Below are 10,703 nucleotides of genomic sequence, written 5' to 3'. Positions count from 1 at the left end.
CCACTTGGGCCACTCCCAGCAGTATGATCTCAGACTACCTCACGGAAATCTGGGACTCTCACCGGTCGGTCTAAACTATGTACGGCAAAACGCTGAACCAATGTGGTATGCATGGTGTTGACACCTACCGCCCTGGTCCTAGCTCTCTACTAACATCAGCACTGGATGAAACGAAGAAGACTAGTACGATGTGACTAGAGATATAAGACAGGGGAAACTGGAGAGTTTCGATGTGATACCGACATCAGAAAAGCTGTCTGAGGTATCCCTGGGCTATCAGGGAAAGCTACTAGACCTACTGGGGGGGCGGCTTAAGCTAACCTGCGACTTGCCCCTAAAGATTGCCTTAGTCCTCCTTATATCCATACCCACAATTCCAGGAGGAGCGTAGGTACTGCATAGTGAACAGGTAGAGCCCAGCTATCAGGCAACCGATAGTGTATCAAAGCTACATAGGGATGATAGGGTCATACAGCTCGAGAATCGCCATTGTCTGTTTGTCACCTCGATGACTTATAGGCTCATCTCGTCAGTCTTATTCGGGATGGGTGGGTAGTTGTTGCTAGACCCACTTGAGATGGGTTAACAAGATCCAGCAACGGTTTTGTCATCTGTGGGCCGCTCTCAGTGTTGAGTCTTGGAGTAGGAAGGAAACTTAGATGCTCTCTCTGCTATGCGCAAGCACACCACTCCAGCGTAGACCAGCACTGGGTAAAGCTCTCGACTAAGATGACAGTAGCCAGGGCTCCAGAGAGCTCCACAAACAATATCTGTATGCATTTTTAAAATATTACAAGAGGTGTCTTGGGAAATGATTTCAGCCATAGCTGTGCCCCCGGCAGGGAAGTATACATGAAGGGTAATTTTTGATACGACTTAGTTCTCTGATAACTAGTGACATTAACAATTCCAAAAGCTAGTAATTACGAATTACCGTTGGCAGTCGTAAACTGTAGGAGAATACAGTTTGCAAGTTTTGCGTCGATCTAAAATGTGATTAATTTTGTCTTGGTGTTAGTTTCTATTATGCCACCCCCCACATTCACTTGCAAACATTCGTCGGCATCTCGTTGTAACCTGAGATTAAAGATCTTTAGCGAAGGCTCTCGTGGAGTTAGTCTTTGGTCTAGTTCATGCTTCTATGAAACAGTAGATGTGTAAGACTCTGAGGAGGACCTTGATAACGGTTGGTGGAGTTCTAGAGAGTCCAATCGATATTATGAATAAACAGGAACCCAAGAGTAACAATCTCAATTCTGATGCAAGCGGCTTTTGGGTGCAATTCTCTATTTTGAATAGGTAATTTATTGAAGATTAGCGAGTAACTGCGAAACCAAAGTCTTCCCTGAAATCAAATTGAATTCTAAGAAAAATCCGTTGGTAATAGTTTCAAGCGAATTAAGAGTGAGCTGCAGGAATTTAACCTGAGAGATGCGATAAACTGGCAAGGTTTCTAGCAGTCTATATATACATTTCTTTACTCGAGTACAATCCGTCTAAAGCGAATGGTCTTCTGCCACTACTTGAACGATTCCATTTATTGAGATTATTTCCCAAATGCCACTCCCTTACTGCATGGCGAATATATCATGTACTATTTAATAAAAACAATAATAAAAAAGCCTTTTGAATTCCTCCTTTGCATCCTTTTCAATAACATTTCCGTGGATAAGAACAATTCGATCGAATTCCCAATTGTTGATCTTCCTTATAGAGGCCATACCAGCCTCCGTTCTCGTACCAGCAAGAATCCAAGCTAGCCATTGAGAAACCCGACTGCGCGGTTGAGTATATCTAGTGATAAAGGAAAGCCCCCCATGTGGGTTGAAACCTTTGGGATAGCCAGTAGCTTCGCTATATTGCTCCAACTGTACGTGTCCGGAAGTCGTACCGGGAACTCCTAGGTTAAAAACCAAATCTCCAACGTATAGGCTCTTAGTCAGTTTGTCAAATAGACAAATATCGTTGCCGCTATGATTTTTCAAACACAACATTTCTAAATTTTGGGCAAAGAATGAATCATCTATTTCCAATTTTTCAACCCAGTCATCACCACTGATAACGCGGTCATAAAACTTAACGCTTAGCTTATGATCTATCTGGCATCCATTCTTTAACTTTACAGTTTCTCCGGCAATGATTTTACAACTACCAAACTTTTCTTTATACTCATGGGCATGCAAATTATGCTCATTATTAGCAACAATGACATATTTAATTTGATAGGGGGATTCACCCATCAATTCCTTAATTGCAAGATTGAAGATCTCTTGCCTATATGGAATTGGTGACCAAACAATTAAGTTGCCACTATAATTCAAAATGCTCATCCGGCCACCAATATTGAGCCCAATAATTTTAAAGGGACATGAGACAGTGACGCAATTGTTTGTCACCTTTCTTATGGAGGCTTTTAAGGGATCTGGGTAACCCATGGTTGACAGGTCTAGTGAGGTAGATATTCAAAAAATGGAACTTAGAGTAGGAAATTTTTTGGTCAGGCAATCGACTTTATATGAGGTTTCGAGATGTCCAGGGGCTGGAGTGGGGTACGCATGACACAGTTATTATTTCCCGATTATTGTTGCTGCACAGGAAAATTAGAATAAATCGTGGACCTTGGGTGCAGTCCGAAAGTAAACTGGTGCCCTATGGAAAATCTTAGGTTATTTTGAAGTTGTAAACCAAATAGAATTTACAATCCTTGCTTGCTCTAAGAGCATTGTACTTGCAAGGATTGTATCATTCAACGGGTATGGAATTGAACAAAAGATATTAGCACATTGCAGAATGTATTTTCTCTCCATATTAACGTTATGGACATAAAATTATGATGTATGTTTCGTCCAACCCCTAGATATTCGTGGGTAAGGAGTTTTTTTCTGGACTGGAACCAAAAAAAAAAAAGAGATCAGATGGGCATCTCATCCCTTCAATTCTTACCATAAGAAAATACGAAATGAAAACGACTGCTAAATTCATGCTTGAAACGTCACTTACCAGCGACGACGAAGATTTTGATGATGCTGATAACATCGAACCAGCAGGTGAAGGAATCTTCAATTTTAAATCTAAGCTGAAACCAATTTCGAGACCTTTTGGAGATCAAGACGAAGAAGAAGAAGAGCAAGAGGAAAATGACGAAGTAGAAGAAGAATATAGTGACCCAGAGAAACGAAGGGACGATGCAGACTATGGAAGCGAAGTAGAAGAGAATGATGAGGGTGAACAAGGCGAACTTGAAGGAGACAAAGAAGAAGGGGACGACGAATTGGATGAATCAAAATCAAGTACTTCGAAGAACAACAAAAAATTAAAGAAACTAACCAGCGAAGAGCTAGAAAAGGAACAAAAACGAATCAAACGGACAGGCGTATGTTATTTGTCCAGAATTCCACCATATATGAAGCCTTCAAAGTTGAGGTCAGTGTTATCAAGATTTGGTGCCATAGATCGATTGTTCTTGAAGCCCGAAGATTCAGCCATATACCACAAGAGAGTTAAATATGGAGGAAATAAAAAGAAGAACTTTACAGAGGGTTGGGTTGAGTTTGTGAATAAGAAAGATGCCAAATTGTGTGCGTCCACTTTGAATGGAAATAAGTTGGGAGGCAAAAAGACTTCGTATTATTATGATGACATTATCAATATAAAATACTTATCCGGGTTTAAATGGCTAGATTTGACTCAACAGATTGCCAAAGAAAACGAAGTCAGACAGGCTAAATTGGCACTAGAGTTATCTCACCAACAGAAGCTTAACAAATCATTCATAAACAACGTTGAAAAATCGAAGATGATCACAAATATTCAAAAAAAGAGAAAGCAAAAACTGGATCTGAAGAATGATAATCCAGCCGAAGATGAAATAAGAAGGAACTTTAAGCAAAGAAGAGTAACTAGCACTAGAAGCGAAGCTAGTGAACAATTGAAAGAAAAGGCCAGGCCAGACGACAAATTAAGCAGTATACTTTCAAATGTATTCTGATTTGTATAACTACTAAAGAAATTATATTGAAGAAGAATAATTAATACATACTTTTGAAACATCTAAAAAGAGGATACCTACAACGAGATTTCTCATTCACTTACCTATTCTATCTTTCCTTAGCTTTCTTTTTCTATGCTTTATTTCTAAATTTTTGATGTAATCATACCTGTTCTGAAACTCTACCTTACTCACACAGCCAAATTCATTCAATAATAGCGGACTATTGATCGCATCTTCTCTAGTGATAGTTGCCAGGTTCACAATTTTCCTTAATTTCATCCATTTTTTGTTCAGCCAGTATTCAAACTTGTGTGAGTCAAACTTTGCAATCGGAGTGGAACTACCCCCATAAAGATTGTCGTCCTTCATTTGGTCTATACTCTTTTCAGGGGAAATATTAGCTTGGTCGACAATAGAAGGAATATTGTATTCCGGCTCTTCCTTGTTGTGTATAGCCACATTCATGTGGTAAGAAGCGGCCTCAAGATTTTGCTCTGGCTCCGGCTCAGAGAAAGAGTACCCCGTATCATCTTTGGAAATTCTCGCATCCAAGAGATCCGAATTGATAATAGCGTTTGGCTCTCGGGGAGTTGGATGTTGGGCTTGATGCTCCTTCTTTTGGAGCGACTCTAATGTAGTGTTTACCTTATCTATTATGCACTGCCTGGCTTTCAAGGAAGCTGATTCAATTGGAGGTTCAAATGGTGGTGGGTCATCTGGTGATTGCCTGTCTTGAGTATCATGAGAATTGACAACCTTGGGGTACGTGGGTTCCCAGATGGGTAATATGGGCGAAGCAGGAGTGACGTGAGCATCTAGTTTTCTGGACTCCTCGATTTCTGCTCCAATCCTTCCAGATGAACTACGTATTGCCTCCTTGCCTATTGTATTCTTTCTCGAAAGAAAATCTTTGTTAAAGTGGGTATTGGGTGGTGGAGAGGTTGCGTATTCATCGTTTGTAGCATGAGCGTCAACAGAGCTATTAGCTAGCTCTCCCAATGCCAATGCTTTTGAAGGAGTAGCACTCGGATCTCTGTTTGCCACAGCATTTCTGAGAGGACTCCCTTTGGATGGTCTGAACTTTGAATAGTTAGGTTTGGCCAGACCATTGATTGTTTTGGGTTGTAGCTTATTGAGCGGTATTTCTATTATCGTATCATCGAATTCTTCAAATTCCTCATATTCCTCGTCTCCTTCTGATTGTAGAAGATCTTCAAATTGTAGAAGTGTCATTTAGAGAGCTTATAGAAACATAGAAGTTGGCAAATGTTGTAAGTTTATTTTTCCAATTTTGCGATAGAAAAAATCTCACCGGGAAAGCTGACGCGTCTACAAGATTATAAATTACTACTAATGGTAAGCGTAAATTTATTATACTTTGTCTATTCAAAGAGATCATTGATAATATCGTCGACACAAGACTTCATATCAATAGTGTATAAGCCATATGTTCTTTCGTAATGAATCAAACTCAATGAGTCAAAAAATAGCCTGAGTTTTGTAATCAGATCAACTTGTTTAGTTTTATACAATAATGGACAAGCCAATCTGTTTTCTTCTTGTAAGGATCGGTCTATTCTAATTGGGGTATCTTTCAAGTACGTGAAGTCATGCGTCCTTGAAATTTCATTTATAATTGATTTAGTTCCTGAATTGCTTGTATCCATCGAATAATATTCATCATTGGCTGACACGAATAACCATTCATCCAAATTGAACTTATCAAAGCTTTGAATTAAAAGTTGATCTAATAGCTTACATGCATTCAATATTAGCAACAAGGTATTATTTGATAGGTGAGCTAACTCTTTGGTTGACTTGTCGGAGACAATGGATAAAACCGACAATAGTTCATGAACAATAATGGTCCACATTGAGACAAGATGCATTTCACTAAATCTGAGACTTATCACTCTAAACAACGTCAAGATTTCAAAGCGAATTAAATCAGGACAGCCAGTATGCAAGGATGCTGTTAATTTATCACATAAAGTATCGAAATGTATAAGGAAATAATCTACTGGCTGAAGCAAAACCAAATATGAGATTCTCTTGAGGACGCTAATCTTTGATTCAATCTCAGTAGTCTCGCTCCAAATAAACAAATTGCTTGCAGTGGATGTTGCTTTAGAACTAGCTATTTTTGCAATTAGATCGCCAAGTTTATCTTTGTCATTGTCAATCCATATAGAAAGAATTTGATCCCACTGGGTAGTTTGATTACCTCTCAAATTGAAAAAGCGATTATCCATAAACACGTCCAGCACTAACGAGGTCCAAGCCTTTATTGGGTATTGCTTTCCTATGCATTCAATAAGTCGAAGCACCCTTTCGTTCACATCTGAAAGCTCCTTTGATTTCACTTGTGGTGATATAAAATTGTTAATTAATGAACTTAACGATCCAGAAATCTTATCCGAATCTTGTAAGATATCTTCCAAAGACGGAATTACTTCGATAATAGGATCAACTATGTCGTCTGCGATCAGCCCGTTACTCCCTACATTTAATTCTCTGTTGCTGTCCTCCTGGCCGTGCTTAGATGATCCAATTAGGTTAAAAAGCTTCAAAAACACTTCACCCAATTCTTTCTTATTTCTTGAATCTTTCATTTTTGATGATTTTATTGATAGGCGTTGAGCTATTCTCAAAGAGGACGGTAAAACACTTTGAAAGTGGACAGGATTTCCAATAAGAGTTCTTAGGAAATTCATAGTTAAGCTCCAAATATCAATAATGGTGTCGTTATCAATTGCATCAATGAAATCGATCAAGAAATTCACCAACTCCCTATTTGATAAATGGATATTCATCAACCCTAACTTATTCACCTGGGAAGCATCCAATAAAGTTGAGGCGTTTCGGAATATAATAGCATCGAACAAATGTGGAAGAGATACCTGTGATCTTCCACCATCTAAGATGTTCAATAGCTTAAGTGATCCTAACTTGGTGTTATCATGCTTTTCTAGTTCAAGTGTTTCGGAATCTAGTTGGATCAACACTTCGATTACTTCTTGTCTTTCTAATTCCATCAACGTTTCAAGAAGTTTTCTGGCCCTAAATTTTAATTTATGACAAACATAAATCAAGGAATTTTTGGAATAGTACTTGTTTCCTGGTGGTATCTTTGGTTTGTTATCTGCCCAATACCATATTTTATAACAAACCCGGGATGCTTCCTGAAACGCCAACAAAACGGAGCGTAGCTTATTCTGTTCTTTTGTCTGAGTTGCAGGGGACTCGATTTGAAATACTCCCAGAATAACAGTGTTTAAAAAGTTGTCTCCCTGTGGCGGCAGATTAAGTTCTGCGATTTTTGAAGTTAATAAGTAGCTATGACTTATGGATAATAAGTCTTCCAACCCGTGTATCAATATACTTATTGACGCATTGAGGTCTTGCAGACTGCTAAATGGTTCAAGTGACGACAATTGAAAGAACAAAGAATATAATTTGTTCACTAAAGCTCTGTTCAAATCAATTAGACCCTGGAAAATTGATTCACCAAACAAATATATTGATTTAGTTAAGAGAGATATCCACTTTTCCAATAGTACTGACGTCTCGCAATGCTTAATACCGGAAGCAATAAAGTTAACCAAAATGGATTCCTTATCTTCTTCAAGCTCGAACAAATTCAAATGCAATCTTAAGTCCTGTGATATTTCTAAGAAATGGAAAATACAACCAATGAATTCCGATTGAATGATCTCAACAGTGTAGCACTTTCTCACCTCAATAAACTTAGCTGCATTCCCTATCAATCTACTAAATAATTGATTAAATTCAGGCTCGTTGCCTGTTACTAATAAACGGATTATCTTTAGCACATGAGTGACACTGTTCCAATATTGATGTAACACAGTTTTGTCATTCAATATAGTTGCACTCAATTCCAAGCTTAAAAACTTTTCAATAACATTCATGATTAATGATTTGTACGTCGATATGTTCCAATCATTACCTTTGATTAATAATAATTTTTGATTATTGTCCATAACTGCAAACTCATTATTGAATATTTCGCGAACAGTTTTATTGTTAAATCCAATCACCTTCGTTAATTGCTTTAAATAATAAGAAAATTGAAATAAGTCGTCATCAATATCCAAATATTTCCTCTCTCCTTGTAATAGTCCAAAACTCAAAATCGGGTTAATTAGCAACTTCAATAATCGGTTACCTCCTCCATTTTTGATTACTTTATCCAAAAACTCAGAAACTCCCAAGTTTAATTCCCCGTCATTTTCGTCCAATTCATCTAATACGATCTCTAGCGGACGCTGCAAAAGCAGATCCGAATCAGTAATGGCGATTGAATGTGTCCATAATGTTTCTAATGAAACTATTCTTTTCAATTTAGGCAACGCAAGAAACAATTCCAATATCCCTCCTTCAATTTCATGAAAGGAACTATTAGTTTCCAATTCATACAAAACTCGGATCAGCTCTACTTGATGGTTTGCTGGATTTGATGATGAAATTGAGGTCCATATATTTGAAAGTATAATCTTAAATAATTTTGCTTCTTGGTTCAATGGTACCGAAGAAGATAACGAGAAGAGCCTGGCAACTCCAAAAATAACCAATAGTGCCTCTTGCTCTTCTTCTTGCTCGTCTCGGTTACTCGTAAAATTTGGGACCGGAAACTTCATTACCCTTTGTACAAGTTTTTGGGGGATCTGATGATTTGGTATGGTGGTAAATATTTGGTACAACGCGTCCGCTAATCTACAGCTATAATTGATATCTGTAATATGCTCAATATATAAGTCTACCAACATGTCACTCACAAAAAATGAAACTTCTTCCTTTGTAAATGGGATTTCCACCGGAGAATTTTCAAGTCGTAATTTATAAAACTCTTTAATCTTGCTAATCACATCAATGGATGAGTAACTAAGTTCTTTGATGTCGTGATATGCCCGGGGAGGAACTAAGTTAATAAGAGATTGTAATATTTCTACTCTCTTGTGTGATATTTTTTTGAAGCTTGCGAGCATACATACAATAGCCAATGGAGCATGTTGTGTTATCATCTCTTCTTCGTTGAAATTAAACTCTTTCAAAATAAATCCAAGCATATCAATTTCTGAATTATCTTCTTCCGTGGAACAAATTATGTTTATAATATCGTTCCAAATGTAGCTACTTTCAATTCCGTCAAAGAATCCTGTGGCGGAGACCATAAGCTCGTGATTATTGCGACACTGATAGCATTTCACCAAAAATTTAGAAAAGAGCTTTGGTGTGACTAAGTTACTAATTTCCCATCTATCCATTATTAACGAAGTTGATATTTTAAATGCTTCCACTGGATTCAACTCTAGCAAATTCAACATTCCTGCAAATAATGCATCCAAAGCATACTTGGCAAAATACTCTGAACGACTAAGATGAGGCTTGGTAGGATTCTCGAGCTCTTGCTGTAATGGGGACTGATGTGTATGATCAATTTCTGGTCCAAGAAGATAGTTCCATAGTCTTCTGTTCAAGCTCATGTCTTTATTTAAGGTAACCTTACAACACCACATCAAAAGCAATTCCTTGTCCCTGGCCGAAATTTTTATATCGTCCAAAATGTTCAATGGAAAGTTGTTCGTTAACAAATCAAAATATCTTCGCACGATGATAATATCATTGACCTTGGAATTTATTGATACTGTGAATGCTCGAAGTAAGAGCCCGGGATCAGGGTGTAAGCAGCTTTCAGCTTCCTTGGAACGAACTCCATGGAAAATCGGAAGTCTTCTGGTACACCAATTCAAAGCACCAATTCTCTTTTCTGGATTTCCAATGATACAGATAAATATAGTTCTCCAAAACTGAGAATCATCATTGAGAAGTGACTTAAATATTTCTAATAATTCCAATACATCATTAAAATATTCTGAATTTTCGTCGTCTAAGCCTGACAATAAACTTAAAGTTAAAGGTTTCGAAATATTTCTCAAACTATTTTGATTTAATTTTGCAATTGCCATTTTAAAAATTTTGATTTGCAATGGTTTAACCAGGATTGATGAATATGAAAATAATGGCAATAAACCAGGAAGCCAGATGTGAATATCATCGTTTAAAGAATCTGCTGTCAATGTCTCAAATATGAAGTCATAAATACTCAACGCTTTTTGATGTACCCCGTTGGGTAAAGTCGATGATAAACATAGTGATAATTTATACGAAACATCTTGAGGAAATGGTATATAATACAATTCATTCTCATTAGGGGTAAATTGCAAAGATTTTTGTAATTTAGTTAGAAATGTAATATAATCAGCCCATTCATCAAGTGAATCGAAACTTGCAAGGGCTCTTTCGACTTGTTGATAGTATTTCTTATCCTTGGAAGACAATTGATTCATTTCTGATTTTCTTTTGGATCGCGGAAATCTGTGTAAGTTATTCGATCTTTTGGTGGGATCCATTGTCGAATCAAAAAGCAGAACCTTGTTACTATTGGAATTGACTTGAATATTGTTGGTGTTTACAATTCTTTGAAAAAAAAAAGTGGTGGTGGTGGTGGAGTATCTTGTTTTTTGGTGTCGTGTTTGTTGGTGAAACGTTGCCTTTTTTTTTATGCCCTTGCAAATTATGATAAAAACAAAGTGTCTACATTCAACACCAATTAGGATTATAAATAAATAAGATGTTTCTTTTCTATATTTTTGTAGCTACGTGATCTATACAAAGATGATTCTATTAACTG

At 37.3% G+C, this 10,703-nt stretch overlaps 4 protein-coding genes across 4 annotated transcripts; 1 reads left to right on the top strand and 3 right to left on the bottom strand. All coding sequences in view use genetic code 12, as the record gives it.

The window, feature by feature from the left end:
* Positions 1–624: 624 nt before the first annotated feature.
* On the bottom strand, positions 625–2,435 carry J8A68_003932 (uncharacterized protein; the record flags this gene model as incomplete). The annotated part of the gene is made up of 2 exons (XM_049407838.1): positions 625–827; positions 1,724–2,435. The coding sequence occupies 2 exons, from the start codon at positions 2,433–2,435 to the stop codon at positions 625–627; spliced, it is 915 nt and encodes a 304-aa protein (XP_049262791.1).
* A 524-nt stretch (positions 2,436–2,959) lies between these two features.
* J8A68_003931 (RNA-binding ATPase activator) lies at positions 2,960–3,988 on the top strand (the record flags this gene model as incomplete). Its single annotated transcript, XM_049407837.1, has 1 exon — positions 2,960–3,988. The coding sequence occupies one exon, from the start codon at positions 2,960–2,962 to the stop codon at positions 3,986–3,988; it is 1,029 nt and encodes a 342-aa protein (XP_049262790.1).
* A 96-nt stretch (positions 3,989–4,084) lies between these two features.
* J8A68_003930 (uncharacterized protein) lies at positions 4,085–5,224 on the bottom strand (the record flags this gene model as incomplete). The annotated part of the gene is made up of 1 exon (XM_049407836.1): positions 4,085–5,224. One exon carries the CDS (start codon positions 5,222–5,224, stop codon positions 4,085–4,087), a length of 1,140 nt encoding a protein of 379 aa, XP_049262789.1.
* Positions 5,225–5,373: 149 nt separating this feature from the next.
* J8A68_003929 (uncharacterized protein) lies at positions 5,374–10,422 on the bottom strand (the record flags this gene model as incomplete). The annotated part of the gene is made up of 1 exon (XM_049407835.1): positions 5,374–10,422. The coding sequence occupies one exon, from the start codon at positions 10,420–10,422 to the stop codon at positions 5,374–5,376; it is 5,049 nt and encodes a 1,682-aa protein (XP_049262788.1).
* Positions 10,423–10,703: the final 281 nt, after the last annotated feature.

This window comes from Hemisphaericaspora subhashii, assembly GCF_019202705.1.
Source record: "Hemisphaericaspora subhashii strain CBS 10753 chromosome Unknown scaffold139, whole genome shotgun sequence".
NCBI classification, from domain to species: domain Eukaryota; kingdom Fungi; phylum Ascomycota; class Pichiomycetes; order Serinales; family Debaryomycetaceae; genus Hemisphaericaspora; species Hemisphaericaspora subhashii.
The sequence above is the reverse complement of the archived record's forward strand: the minus strand, read 5'-3'. Positions and strand labels throughout refer to the sequence as shown.